This window comes from Oncorhynchus mykiss, chromosome 1 (genome assembly GCF_057628025.1).
Source record: "Oncorhynchus mykiss isolate SJ-2025 chromosome 1, ASM5762802v1, whole genome shotgun sequence".
NCBI classification, from domain to species: Eukaryota; Metazoa; Chordata; class Actinopteri; order Salmoniformes; family Salmonidae; genus Oncorhynchus; species Oncorhynchus mykiss.
The window spans coordinates 26,783,072-26,798,444 of record NC_143022.1 but is presented as its reverse complement, the minus strand read 5'-3'; the positions used below and the strand labels follow the sequence as shown (position 1 = coordinate 26,798,444).

The 15,373-nt window shown below is 44.4% G+C and overlaps 1 protein-coding gene across 1 annotated transcript; it reads left to right on the top strand.

The window, feature by feature from the left end:
* Positions 1–3,621: 3,621 nt before the first annotated feature.
* On the top strand, positions 3,622–15,317 carry LOC110520001 (WAP four-disulfide core domain protein 1). The gene is made up of 7 exons (XM_036974449.2): positions 3,622–4,180; positions 13,171–13,369; positions 13,553–13,636; positions 13,737–13,877; positions 13,960–14,010; positions 14,102–14,167; positions 14,290–15,317. The coding sequence occupies exons 1-6, from the start codon at positions 4,070–4,072 to the stop codon at positions 14,164–14,166; spliced, it is 651 nt and encodes a 216-aa protein (XP_036830344.1). The 5' UTR covers positions 3,622–4,069; the 3' UTR covers position 14,167; positions 14,290–15,317.
* Positions 15,318–15,373: the final 56 nt, after the last annotated feature.

Here is a 15,373-nt window from a genome sequence, read left to right as displayed (position 1 = left end):
CTGATTGGGGAGTGATGATTTTCACCTGTGAGGGGAGAAGGAGAGAAAAGAACACAGGATACATACACACACACACACACACACACAGGATACCTGTATCCGTAACACACAGGAAGACCAAAAATATCACTAAGGACAACAACCACCCGAGCCACTGCCTGTTCACCCTGCTATTATCCAGAAGGCGAGGTCGGTACAGGTGCATCAGAGCGGGGACAGAGACTGAAAAACAGCTTCTATCTCAAGGCTATCAGACTGTTAAACAGCCATCACTAACATTAAGTGGCTGCTGCCAACATACTGACTCAACTCTAGCCACTTTAATAATGGAAAAATTGTTCAACTATTGTCTTTCTCTCTCTTTGAGTCAACTACTCACCACATTTTATGCACTGCAGTGCTAGATAGCTGCAGCCTATGCTTTCAGTACTAGATTAGTTATCTGATCCTTTGATTGGGTGGACAACATGTCAGTTCATGCTGCAAGAGCTCTGATAGGTTGGAGGAAGTCCTCTGAAGTTGTCATAATTACTGTGTAAGTCTATGGAAGGGGTTGAGAACCATGAACCTCCTAGGTTTTGTACTGAAGTCAATGTACCAGAGGAGGACAGAAGCTATCTGTCCTACAGCTACACCATGGTGCTACCCTGCAGAGTGCTACTGAGGCTACTGTAGACCTTCATTGCAAAACAGTGTGTTTTATTCAATTATTTGGTAACGTGAATATATTTAGTAGAGTTTTATCTAAAAAGGGTGGTCCTCCCTTTCCTCCTCTGAGGAGCCTCCACTGTCCAGCTGGCCTGCATTAGAGCAGCTGAAATCTGCTATCCACCATGGTTGGAAAGAAGCATGTGATGTGTGCAGAAAGCCCTCTCTCCTCTAACAGAAACTTCCCAATCTCCAGAGAACACTGCCTCAGATCAAAGGAATGTGATGCTTGGATTTTAAAAAAACTCTCACCAGACTCCAAAATAGAAGGTACAGGTCAGGTGTGTGTGTGTGTGTGTGTGTGCGTGTGCGTGTGCGTGACCGAATCTGTTTGCAGTATCTCTCTATACTGCGTGGGAAAGACTGGTGTTAGGAAAACCAATATGGGCACACTACATTCAAACACCCCACTGCCCCAAAGGACATATAGGCTACAATCATAGTGTGCAACAAGATGCTATAAGAATTTATAACAATCAGCCAGGTCACCATGATACAAGTCCGTATTCGTCGTTCATGTCTGAGGATGTCGGGAGATGACATGGAAACCGGACACCAGGGGCAACAGTGAGTGCTGTTACCTTTAAGTAGGTTTCTGTTTTGCTAGGGTGTTGTTGACAGGGACGGTAGCCAGTGGTGGAAAAAGTACCCAATTGTAATACTTGAGTAAAAGTAGAAAATGACTCAAGTAAAAGTGAAAGCCACCCAGTAAAATACTACTTGTCTAAAATTATTTGGTTTTAAATATACTGAAGTATCAAAAGTAAATGTAATTGCTAAAATATACTTAAGTATCAAAAGTTAAAGTACAGTAATAAAACAAATCCTTATATTAAGAAAACCAGATGGCACAATTTTCTTGTTTTTTTTATTTAAGGATAGCCAGGGGCACACTCCAACACTCAGACATAATTTACAAACAAAGCATTTGTGTTTAGTGAGTCTAAAAGTGACAGATGAGAGGCAGTGGGGATGACCAGGGATGTTATCCAGATAAGTGTGTGAATTGGTCCGTTTTCCGTCCTGCTAAGCATTCAAAATGTATGGAGTAAAAAGGACAAGTTGTCAAAAATATAAATAGTAAAGTGAAGTACAGATACCCCAAAAAACTACTGTAGTAGTGCTTTAAAGTATTTTTACTCCTCTACTTTACACCACTGATGGTAGATGGGTGTAAGCATCTAGCTCTGGTCCCAAAGGTTGAATGTTCAAATCCAGTGATAGGAAGTTTTTTTTTTTTTGTTCGAAGCCTATCCCAAACCATAATAATTCGGAGTTAATGCCCATGACTAAACTTTACCCTAACCTTAAAAATTCAGAGTTAATGCCTAAACTTAACCTGCTTAAACACTTTTAGATTTGACGTTTGAGAAACATGGATGAATGTTTCATTCTGACATGAGACTGTGAGAGCTTGTTGTAACAAACACAGAGACATTCAACATAGTCAGGTCGTGTTTCATGTGAAGAGGCACCCAGGCTTCGTGTCAAGCTTCTCTGAGTCAAGTTCCTCAGTGTCCTTGCTGTAGAATGGGAGGATCATAACAAAGTGTGTTGGTGTACTGGGGTTTAGGCTGGTGGGTGGACTGGACACAGGGATGTGTGCTTTGTAGCTCCATGCAGCTGTTGGCTCCAGGGGAAGGAGTGCCAGGCATCCAGGCGTGCAGGGGGCTGCAGCTGTCCCACAGGGGGAGAGGGTGTGTGGGGAAGGTGGGGCAGTCTGGGGTCGCAGTGACAGTGATGGGTGACCCCCTAACCCCACGGTGTAGAAATTAGACTGACTGCTGTCTGCATGGAGCACAGCCACGTCTAATACTGAGCTGTATATAGACTGGCTATAATCAACAGTCCTATAAACACCACTCAACAACTCTACCCGTGCTGTATTATGGGGATGTAATAATGGGCATATACCAACAACCAACATGACACAACCATTCCCTAAAGCAGGGGTGTCAAACTCATTCCATGGAGGGCATAGTGTCTGCTGGTTTTTGTTTTTTTCTTTCAATTAAGACCTGAGGGGAGTTTCTTACTAATTAATGACCTTTATTCACATGTGCTCTAAAGAGTTTCATCACGTGCTGATCTGAGCTCCAAATTGTGCATGCATTATGCCTCTCTGAGTTATGTTACCATAGTTGTAGGTCATAGCTCCATAGTCTTTGGTTTCTGCTGTTATTACTGTAGCTACTGTATCACATTACCTGTGCTATCGAGCCAATGCAGTACCCAATTCCTGGCAGGAAACATCACATCATTCCATCATCAGGGGTGATTGTAGCCATGTCTTTATGCAACTTTTCCCAACTTATACCTCATCCAGGCTCCGCTGGGGACAGACAGGCATGTCTCTCCCTTGCTCTACTCTCTCTCTCTCTCTCTCTCTCTCTCTCTTTTGTGTTACTATAGCTAGGGCCCCATTGTGACATAAGCCTTGCTCCTGTAAAACTAATAATGACAAAGATTTGTACAGGCTTAGCATTCTTTCCCCCTTTCAATGCAGGATATGGGAATGAGGGGGCCAGGGGGTAGAGGGGATTTAGGGAGTGAGAAGGGTGAGGGGATATGTCCTAGTTTGAGAGGGAACATGCTATTTCACAGACAAGTGGCCCCTACTCTGGATCACGAAACATGCTTTTATTCTTTCTGGTTGAATGCCTACATTATCCTCTCAACATACAGCCTATTCAGGAATGCTTAGTCATGGCACTTCCAGTGACTTTCTTACAGTATATCATGCATTTCCTATTCCCACAAGTTAGTCATTATGTAAAATGTATGCATACATAGTTAATACTGTAATATGAAATACAGATCTGACTAAATTCAGTAACCCCTTTACAGTATACTGAAAATCTTTCTCTCTCTCTTCCCCTCCCTCCTTTGAGCTCCCTCCTCCTTCTCCCGCTCGCTTTCTCCTTCCCTCTCTCTCAGTGAAAGGCAGACATGTGCTTGCCGTGCCAGCAGACCAATGCACAGACAGCTGGCTTTCTCTCCTTGACGCCCCTAACTATCTCCCTCTTTCTTTTCCCTCCACAGTGGCTCTATTAATTCTTTCTCCTCCTTTCCTTTCCTCTCTTCTTATTTCCCCTGCAGTTTCCCCTGCGCAGACGGATAAAAATAATTGTCCTATAGCAGAGCTTGTGTAATCGCTGGCTTCACAAGCACGGGAGCCACTGCCTCAACACCGGCCCAATAAGGAATACCAAGCACTGGACTGAACACCACAGTGTTGAAGAAAAGGAGAGAACATTTTCTAAACTTCAAGGAAGAAGGATACAGTAAGGAATACAGAGAGTGACAGAAGAAGAGAGAAGAAACAGAGTGAAGAGGGCAGGAGGAGTGAAGTGTTAGGACCATGCCTGGCTGTCACATCCGGACACCCCTGATGTTGGTGCTCTGCATGCTGGTGCTGTCCTGTGGGTCAGGAGGTGCCCGGCGGATCAGAAAGAGAGGGCTTAACCAAAAGGTGGGGTTTAGACCTGATAGGAGTACATTCACTGCAGCAATACTGTGTGTGTGTGTGTGTGTGTGTGTCTGGGGGGGGGGGGGGGGGGGGGAGAAGGTAAAGCTGGTGGACATACAGTACATACACTGTTTTAGCAGGGTGGCAGAGGGATGTAGTTTGGAGGTTTTAGCAATAGCAGCACCATGGTTTCATGAATGTAGTCCCCTGTAGTCCCCCTGATGTAGAATGTAGTCCCCTGTGTATTGTCCTCCCCACTCTGTCCTGGCTGTGTGAGGAGTGGAGGAGTGACGGACGGTCATGCAGAAGACTGAACACAGAGAAACAGAGCATGGCCATTGTCACGGAGGGGTTTCTGTAGTAAGAGCAGCAGACAGAGACAGCGGTGGAGAGAGAGATGGGAGGCAGAGAGAGGGGATGTAGAGGCACAGGATGGAGCTCTCTTTTTCCCTCCAGAGCAGCAAAGCAGAATGAGCAGCTGGCCAGCACAGCCAAAAACATGCCAACAATCTGCTAGCACGGGGAGAACATTACAATAACCACAGCTTCCACTGCTTAGTAACACACACCTGTTTTTGTATCACATCTAGGGGGATATTCTCTGATCCTGACATGTGTCTGGACATCAAATCTAATTTTATTTGTCACATGCTTTGTAAACAAAAGGTGTAGGCTGACAGTGAAAAGCTTAGGTAGGGGTAAAGTGGTAAGGGTAAAGGTACAGTAGGGGTAAAGTGATATGGTATAGGTAGGGGTAAAGTGATAAGGCGACAGGATAAATAATAAGCAGTAGCAAGAGCGTTTGTGATGAGTCAAAAGAGTTAGTGCAAAGGGGGGTCAATGCAGATAGTCTCTGTAGCTATTTGATTAACTATTTAGCAGTCTTATGGCTTGGGGGTAGAAGCTGTTCACGGGTTCCTGTTGGTTCCTTGACTTGGTGCATCGGTACCACTTGTCGTGCGGTAGCAGAGAGAACCGTTTTTGACCATTTTTACACCGCCTGGTAAAGAGGTCCTGGACGTTAGGGAGCTCAGCCCCAGTGATGTACTGGGCCATAGGCACTACCCTCTGTAGCGCCTTGCAGTACCAAGCGGTGATGCAGCCAGTGAAGATGCTCTCAATTGTGCAGCTGTAGAAATTGTTGAGGTTCTGAGGGGGAAGAGGCGTTGTAGTGCCTTTTCACAACTGTTGGTGTGTGTGTACCATGTTAATTCATTCTTGATTCTTAGCAATGTTGTGCTGCTATTTTTTATTGACTTGGCCAAAGCTTTTGATATGGTAGACCATTCCATTCTTGTGGGCCGGCTAAGGAGTGTTGGTATCTCTGAGGGGTCTTTGGCCTGGTTTGCTAACTACCTCTCTCAATGAGTAGGGTGTATAAAGTCACTGCAGAACATCTGCTGTCTCAGCCACTGCCCGTCACCAAGGGTGTACCCCAAGGCTCAATCCTAGGAACCACGCTCTTCTCAAATGACATCAACAACATAGCTCAGGCAGTAGGTAGCTCTCTTATCCATTTATATGCAGATGATACAGTCTTATACTCAGCTGGCCCCTCCCCGGACTTTGTGTTAAACTCTCTACAACCTTTCTTAGTGTCCAACAAGCTTTCTCTACCCTGAACCTCGTTCCGAACACCTCTAAAACAAAGGTCATGTGGTTTGGTAAGAAGACTGCCCCTCTCCCCACAGATGTGATTATTACCTTTGAGGGTTTAGAGCTTGAGGTAGTCACCTCGTACAAATACTTTGGAGTATGGCTAGACGGTACAATGTCCTTCTCTCAGCACATATCAAATCTGCAGGCTAAGGTTAAATCTAGACTTGGTTTCCTCTATCGTAATCGCTCCTCTTTCACCCCAGCTGCCAAACTAACCCCGATTCAGATGACCATCGTACCCATGCTAAATTACGGAGACGTAATTTATAGATTGGCAGGTAAGGGTGCTCTCGAGCGGCTAGATGTTCTTTACCATTCGGCCATCAGATTGCCACCAATGCTCCTTACAGGACACATCGCTGTATTGTATACTCCTCTTTAAACTGATCATCTCTGTATACCCATTGCAAGACCCACTGGTTGATGCTTATTTATAAAACCCTCTTAGGCCTCACTCCTCCACATCTGAGATATATGTTGCAGCCATCATCCTTCACATACAACACCCGTTCTGCCAGTCACATTCTGTTTAAGGTCCCTAAAGCACACACATCGGGTCGCTCGTCTTTTCAGTTCGCTGCAGATCGCGACTGGAACGAGCTCCAACATAAAAAAGTCCAGTTTGAGTGTATCTCTTCATTCAAAGACTCAATCATGGACACTTACTGACAGTTGTGGCTGCTTTGCGTGATGTATTGTTGTCTCTACCTTCTTGCCCTTTGTGCTGTTGTCCGTGCCCAATAATGTTTGTACCCTGTTTTGTGCTGCTACCATGTTCTGCTGCCATGATGTTGTCATGTTGTGATGCTACCATGCTGTTGTCTTTGGTCTCTCTTTATGTGGTGTTGTGTTGTCTTTCTTGTCGTGATGTGTGATTTGTCCTATATTTTTAATCCCAGCCCCTGCAGGAGGCCTTTTGGTAGGCCGTCATTGTAAATAAGAATTTGTTCTTATAAAACAATTCCTTAGTGATGTGGAGGAGGAACTTGAATCTCTCGACTCGCTCCACTACGGCCAAATCAATGTGGATGGTGGCATGCTCGGCCCTCCGTTTCCTGTAGTCCACGATCAGCTCCTTTGTCTTGCTGACATCGAGGGAAAGATTGGTGTCCTGACACCACACTGCCAAGTCACTGACATCCTCCCTATAGGCTGTCTCATCATCGGTGATTAGGCCTAACACTGTTGTGTCATCAGAAAACGCAATGATGGTGTTGGAGTCGTGCGCCGCCACACAGCTGTGGGTGAACAGAGTACAGGAGGGGACTAAGCATGCACCCCTGAAGTGCCCCCGTGTTGAAGGTCAGCATGGCAGATGTGTTTTTGCCTACCCTCACCACCTGGGGGCAGCCCGTCAGAATTTCCAAATCATCAAACCAAATGTAATTATATAGCACATTTCAGACATGATTGCAATGCGCTTCGCAAAAAAAAAATAATAAAGAAAAAGAGTAATATTTACTATACAACAACAATATTTACTATACAACAAACACAAGGGAATAAAACAACTAAAGAATAACAAAAACTGAAAAAAAACACCCTAAGGAAAAGCAAAGCTAAAAAGGTGTTTTAAGATCTCTTTTAAATATGACCAGTTTCAGCCCCCTCAGGATCTCTGGCAGGCTATTCCAGAGGCTGGGGGCAAAATTACTAAAGGCTGCCTCTCCATACTTCTTGGTCCTAGGCTTTTGGATAGTTAATTGGCCAGTGCCAGAGGACCTGAGCGACCTACTGGGTACATAACTTAAAAGCATGTCTGACACGTATTGGTGCACAATAGTGGATTGATTTAAAAACCAATAGAAGAAGGCAGGCAGCCAGTGCAGAGACGTTAAATCCGGTGTAATGTGTGCACTCCATCTGGTCTTGGTCAGTACCCATGATGCAGCATTCTGTTTGTTTTGTAGTTTACCAATGACAGGAGAGCATTACAGTAGTCAAGACTGCTTGTAATAAAAGCATGAATGAGTCTTTCTGTGGTAAAAAAATATTTTGGTCACATTCCTAATATGTGAATTGAAATTGAGCTCAGAATCTAAAATGACATCTGGTGTTTCATCTTTATTGCCCAGGATCCAGTTGCAGAGGGAGGCGTTCACTACCAGGGTCCCGAGCATAGTGACGAGCTTGGAGGGCATTGTGGTGTTGAACGCTGAGCTGTAAATGAACAACATTCTCAAGGAGGCATTCCTGTTCTGTTTCTGGGCCATCTGCCACGGCCTCTCAGGACTTTTCTTTCCTCCCCAGGTGATTCTCACATCTATATTTACCATCTAATTGCTACAGCTCCATATCAATGGTAGCAATAAAGACATTAATCCCATGGGATTGGGCTGTTTGTGTGCTGAGACATCAGAACAAACAAGACTGGAAGAGGCATCCTAACTTTGCTCATTCCAGTATGTCAGCCAAATTAATTTACTAGGCTATTCCAAGATGGCTGCACTCAATATAGGTTATAATCCCTCTAGTATAGCCAGTAAATACCACTCTCTATATAAATAGGATTAAAAAAATACAAATATGCATAACAAATACAAAACATAATATGGCCTTGGCATACAGTAAAAATAGTCTGAAAGAAATCCACAGGTGGTAAAGTCTGTTTCATACTTGGTTTGAGTAAACATCTGTGTAGGTCAGAGTTAATACACTTAGCCCACTGAGGCTTCGATAGGAGTTATGAACGTTATTCCCAGTCAGATGATGTGAGGATGGTCTGGACATTACTGTACACACCCACAGGATGATCAACTCCCCGCTGAGAGCAGGCTGGAGAAGCAACCCCACTGCTCTCTGGTGATATAATAAACATGTGATAGTCCAAACATCCATCAAGATAAAACACCATGGTAAAACAGTTAGTGCAGAAGCAGGCAGTCACCTGCATGGGTGCTATGTCTCAGTTTAACTATTAAAAAATAGCATATGTCTGGCTACATTCCATCCTTTTATACATTAAGGTCAAAACTCACCAGCTGTCAGACAATTAGTTAGTCAGTCAGCCAGCCAGTGACTCAGTCAGCCTCTCAGCCAGTCAGTCAATGTCATGGCAGGAAATCAAATCAAAGTTTATTTGTCACGTGCGCTGAATACAACAGTACAATACAACTGTAGACCTTACAGTGAAATGCTTACTTACAGGCTCTAACCAATAGTGCAAAAAGGTATTAGGTTAGGTAGGTAAAGAAATAGGTAGGTAGGTAAAGAAATAAAACAGTAAAAAAGACAGGCTATATATAGTAGTGAGGCTACATACAGATACCGGTTAGTCAGGCTGCTTGAGGTAGTATGTACATGTAGATATGGTTAAAGTGACTATGCATATATGACAGAGAGTAGCAGTAGCCTGAAAGAGGGGTTGGCGGGTGGTGGGTGTGACACAATGCAGATAGCCCGGTTAGCCAATGTGTGGGAGCACTGGTTGGTTGGCCCAATTGAGGTAGTATGTACATGAATGTATAGTTAAAGTGACTATGCACATATGATAAACAGAGAGTAGCAGCAGCGTAAAAAGAGGGGTTGTGGAGGCACACAATGCAAATAGTCTGGGTAGCCATTTGATTACCTGTTCAGGAGTCTTATGGCTTGGGGGTAAAAACTGTTGAGAAGCCTTGTTGTCCTAGACTTGGCACTCCGGTACCGCTTGCCATGTGGTAATAGAGAGAACAGTCTATCACTGGGGTGGCTGGGGTCTTTGACAATTTGTAGGGCCTTCCTCTGACACCGCCTGGTGTAGAGGTCCTGGATGGCAGGCAGCTTAGCCCCAGTGATGTAATGGGCCGTACGCTCTACCCTCTGTAGTGCCTTGCGGTCATAGGCCAAGCAATTGCCGTACCAGGCAGTGATGCAACCAGTCAGGATGCTCTCGATGTTGCAGCTGTAGAACCTTTTGAGGATCTCAAGACCCATGCCAAATCTTTTTAGTTTCCTGAGGGGGAATAAATAACATTCTCACATAATTGTTCCTTTTGTCCAGGTGGGAAATTGCAGTGTGGAGAGCAACAGAGATTGCATCATCTGTGGATCTGTTTGGGCGGTATGCAAATTGGAGTGGGTCTAGGGTTTCTGGGATAATGGTGTTGATGTGAGCCATTACCAACCTTTCAAAGCATTTCATGCCTACGGACGTGAGTGCTACAGGTCTGTAGTCATTTAGGCAGGTTGCCTTTGTGCTCTTGGGCAGAGGGACTATGGTGGTCTGCTTGAAACATGTTGGTATTACAGACTCAATCAGGGACATGTTGAAAATGTCAGTGAAGACACCTGCCAGTTGGTCAGCACATGCCCGGAGCACACGTCCGTCCTGGTAATCCGTCTGGCCCCGCAGCCTACTTCCCTTTGTAGTCTGTAATAGTTTGCAAGACGAGCGCCAGATAAGACGAGTGTCGGAGCCGGTGTAGTATGATTCAATCTTAGCCCTGTATTGACGCTTTGCCTGTTTGATGGTTCGTCGCAGGGCATAGTAGGATTTCTTGTAAGCTTCCAGGTTAGAGTCCCGCACCTTGAACGGGGCAGCTCTACCCTTGCAACATGAACTGGTGCTAGAGCAAGGCTGGTCTGGAAAACTTTCTAAGCATAGGGGATCTCAGAATGGGAAGGAGGGTGGAGAATGGATGCTGTTGTATTACAGAAGAAAGAGATACGGATCTAAATAACATGGTCAATACTTAAGTATGACTATCATTAAATAATCAGTGCAATCCATACATCTATTTGGGGTGTACGACTATCACATTGCATATCGTTTCACTGGAGAAGCTGAGTGGTGTGCTTCCTGGAGTTCTAGGAATCAGGATGTGTCTGATCTAAGGACTAGATACAGTACAGACGTCAATGGCCTGATTACAGTTTACATCACAGTCTGCAGCCAAATAAGGTCTCTGATGGCTTTAGCCCACTATGCTGAATCGCTCAGCTTTGAAAACACTTCTCTGGAAGTAATCAATATAACAGGTCTGCTGGCATCTCTGTGGCCCAGCAGGAAGAGACCAATGACTGTAAATAAACAATGTGGGACTGAACATCAAACAGACACATACAGCACGGCACAGTACAGGACATGGTAGGGCAGCTTGGCATTCAGACTGATAGACAGGAACCGGATATTCTACTTCCTCTGCTACTGAGATCTGAGGAGAAACCATGGGAACTGGGCAGATAATGAACCATGGTCACTGTAGCTCACGTTGTCCAAACACATGGATAATCAACCTCACTCTTGTACTTTAAACCTGGAGTTGTCTGAAGTGCATTTGTAAAGATACAGGGTGACATGAGGATGAAAGTGAATGGCCTACTTTGCCTCCCATAATCATTACCTGTAAAGTTGTAAACATGATTAGAATCCTTTTGTAGACCCAACAGCATTGTGACGTGTGATTGGCTTCTCTTTGACATACTGTAGGACAGGCTAATATAGCTCGGCCTAGAAACCCTCAGGAGACAGTCAGAAGATCTGACAGATGATGGATCCAATCTGGCCAATGTGGACCACAGCTGCTAAAAGCATGAATTCTTTGAATGAAGAGAGCACTGATGTTGCCTGATAACTCATCCTGAATTTAACTCTGTTGCTCTATCAAGCTCTGATCAGGTCAAAAAGCTCTAAAGGTTCATTTTGAGGAAGGAGAATCACTGTAAAGGGCATAAAACATCTGGAAGTGTTACTAAGACATGGTCAATTAGCGTAAAATCAGGATCAATAACCTAACCAAGTCAGCACTGTGTTACTTTTACTGCAGTCACACTGACATGGAAGGAAAGAAAGTAGTGCACTCGTGTGTTGCCACACGCTACATGTTGATCCAGTCACTGAGCCATGGTAAGACCTGGCACCCCACCCACCAGGCTGGCAGTTGACAGAGCAAATTATTTGTGTGTTTATTACAAACATGCATTCTGTGTCAAACACCAGCGCCAAACAGTTACTTTCGTTTTTATGGTTGGTTTGGAAGAGCAGTCACTTAGCCTGCCAAATAAACAGTGCAGTTTTAACGATCACGTGCAGTCGGCAAGCCCATTATCTAATTAGTGAGAGGGGGAAAAAAAAAAAAAAAAACTCTCAGAGGGCCCCTGGCACAGTCTCTCTGTCAGGGGGAAAGGGACAGGGACACCTTACCCGGGCCGGCAGGGTATCCACGTCGAGAGCAGCAGGATGTGCACTTGAAATTACAGTGTCTGGTCTGGAGCTCCATGATAAAGATGGGCTTTGGTTGACATTGGCCAGACTACATGGAACATTTGCATCCTGATTAGTGTTGGCAGTCAGAGTGAGCCCCTCAGAATGAGACTGTGTGGCTGGCCCTGTACAGTAGGCTAGCTCAGGTGCAACTGGAAACCGGATCTCACTGTATCTGTTGCTGTGCCAGAGCAGCTCCTCTATGGAATAGCACTTGGAAAATATTAGGAAAGACCCACAAACACTACCTCCTTAGCTCCATGGTTATAAGCACATCACATACAGTGATAACAAACCTGAATAAAACAGTGTTTGACGTATGAAATCCTCCAAGAAGTAGTTCACACCATAGGTGAAAGGAAATAGAAGTAGTTCACACCATAGGTGAAAGGAAATAGAAGTAGTTCACACCATAGGTGAAAGGAAATAGAAGTAGTTCACACCATAGGTGAAAGGAAATAGAAGTAGTTCACACCATAGGTGAAAGGAAATAGTTCAAGTTTATTGAACCGAGCAAAGCAGTAAGTACAGCCATGGCTGTATTACAGAACTGATTATGTAAGTGTTTCACAAGCTCCTTTAGAGAAAAATCACAGACCACCACTGTTCAGGTCAGGTGGAGAATGTGTGTTTGACATAATCATATTTTCCTGTATCACATTCACATTCTGTTCCTAGGCCGTCATTGAAAATAAGAATCTGTTCTTAACTGAACTGCCTAGTTAAATAAAGGTAAAGAAATAAAAAATGTTTCCCCCTTGACTTTGAATTTTTTATTTCATTTATTTAACTAGCAAGGCAGTTAAGAACAAATTATTAGCCTTCAGTTCTTCATCGCTCTACTTGTTTAGAGTGGTCAAGGTGTTTACTAACAGGCATGATAGCTTAACACAGAAAATATAACAAACAGAAGAAGCTGATGGAAAATGTTGCAACAAGTATGTTACAAAAATCCATTACCGCCACCTGCTGGTCAAAGGTGTTAGGACAAGCACACGTCACAATTCATCTTTGTTGGCCTACTGTATGTACACAAAGATTCCAGCAATCAACTACTGTGTTGAAATTGACCAGGTCTCTCTGTTTCAGCCTCAGGATAGTAGACTGCACATTTCTGTTCAAACAAAGTAATTCTGTTCTCTCCTCTAAGGACTATGAGTATCCAAATCAGCAGTCCCAATCCACGCAGCACCAGAAGAATGACCGCTGCCCACCCCCACCTCAGATGCTGCCGGAGCGGGCCTGCGAGGTGCCCGGCTGCCGCTCTGACTCAGAATGTGAGCGCCACAAGCGCTGCTGCTATAACGGCTGCATCTACGCCTGTCTGGAGTCAGTGCAGCCACCACCAGGTAAGCAAGCGCCTGTGATCTAGGTGACAGTACACAAAAAAGCACACTTATCGACCCATATGACAGCACGCATGGTCATACATAGCGTGGGCATAGTTCTAACCATTGGTACTAGGATATGCAGTAAAATACTGATGATATCATTAGGATCAAACTTACCAATTATGTGTTTGTGTTGACCAGTGCTGGACTGGCTGATTCAACCCAAGCCTCGGTGGCTGGGAGGGAATGGCTGGCTTCTAGACGGTCCAGATGAGGTACTGCAGGGTGAGTAGCCTGGAACATCACCATTAAAACAGACCTGAAAGCAACACCATCAGTGTGTGTGTTTAGTTTACCTCTGACCTGTGTGTCCCCTGCTCTCCAGCGGAGGCCTGCAGCACCACAGAGGATGGTGACGAGCCCCTGCACTGTCCCACAGGCTATGAGTGCCACATCATCAACCAAGGAAATCCCGCCGCTGGCATCCCCAATCGGGGACAGTGCATCAAGTCTCGTGGCAACTCTGGTAAGGTCCGATTCAGTCAGACATTTAATGTAGTTCTAAAAACTGGCATAATCACGAACTAGAGGTGCTATTTCTCATCTAGATGGACGTCCCATGAGGCAAAAGTCCTACAAGGACTATAAGGATTACTTGGGTAAGTGTGGTGATCAACTGTCCTGTATACTCCATAATTATACTGCTAGGGTCTCTTTTACATGAACATGCCTGTCATTACTCCACTATAGGAATTGGAAGCAGCTCTAATAATGCAGTGGCCTATGAGAAACAACACCACAAACACATGGGATGAGGTAGGTGTTATTGGGATGCCATTTAGGAAAATAAGAGGACAGAAAATAGCGTATATTGTTTGCTATGACTGAGCTATCAAAGGTCAATATAACAATCTATAATAACCATTTGTATCTGACAGATCGTAAAAAGCTGGTAGTCTCTTCAAAGCCGTCTCTCCTCAGATCTTCAGATACCGCAACACAGAACCTCAGCTATCAGAGCCCACATATCATACCTCTCTTGACAACGGAAAACAGAACAACCAGACAACCCTACGGTGCTTTACACTTCCCATGTCTGGCCTGGGGAAAGGAGGAAACCAAGCCTTCAGTTCCTACCTCTTCTCAAACTGGCACACTCCTTTGGTTGTAATAATGGTGCAGGCAGGGTTTTAAACAATACTTTGACAGATTTACACACACACAGAAACATGCTTTGGTTTAGTCATGGGTAAGACGTAATGGTGTTATGGTTGAAAAGGAGAAATGAACAAGACAAAGCTCCTTTCTTGATCGGTCTCAAACCGCAAAAATAACAGCCTTTTTTCTATTCACAATATCAAAGTAGATGCACTGAAACCCCCCACAACCAGACACACACACTTATCTCATAGAAATAAGAGAAAATAAGGACTATGTGCTGCTGTTGGTCCTCTCACCCTTCAGGCCAACAGGATGAAGATCCCATAAACACACAGACGAGGAACAGACCCAGAACTACCAACACAATCCATACACTCTGCTTACATGTCAAAGCATGTCAATCATGGTGGGAGAGCAAGCTGGGCCTTATACCAGTATGACCCCATCATCAACACACAGGAGCTGTTCAAAGTGTTTGTATCGACTGTACATGAAATAGGACATATTACATTCAGTATATTCCCTCAGTCGGTCCAAAAATGAACATTAGTATGACAGAAAGACGGGTGTGAGTGGTTAGGAATATCCATATCTGGATTTTAGTACATCAAATGGTGCTCGGTTCTAAGGCTGTCTCTTCTAACAGAACAATAAGCTGGTCTACACGACTGAATTCCACAACTAATAAGCTAGAGGTATGAACAACATGTAACCATTTTCTATGAGGGAGACAGTAATATCCAAATGTCAAACTGGTGCTGTAATGTTGCTTTGTGTATTACAAATAAACGGTATGTTTGAGGAATGGTCTGCTATTTACATTATTGTAGACTTAAACTCGAGACAAACATTACACTGAAA

Excerpts from the sequence above, each read along its gene's own strand:
- LOC110520001 (XM_036974449.2), top strand. The coding sequence starts at position 4,070 with ATGCCTGGCTGTCACATCCGGACACCCCTGATGTTGGTGCTCTGCATG. Across the intron at positions 13,637-13,736 it reads TCCAGATGAGGTACTGCAGG|CGGAGGCCTGCAGCACCACA; the intron begins GTGAGTAGCCTG and ends CCTGCTCTCCAG. Across the intron at positions 13,878-13,959 it reads CAAGTCTCGTGGCAACTCTG|ATGGACGTCCCATGAGGCAA; the intron begins GTAAGGTCCGAT and ends TTTCTCATCTAG.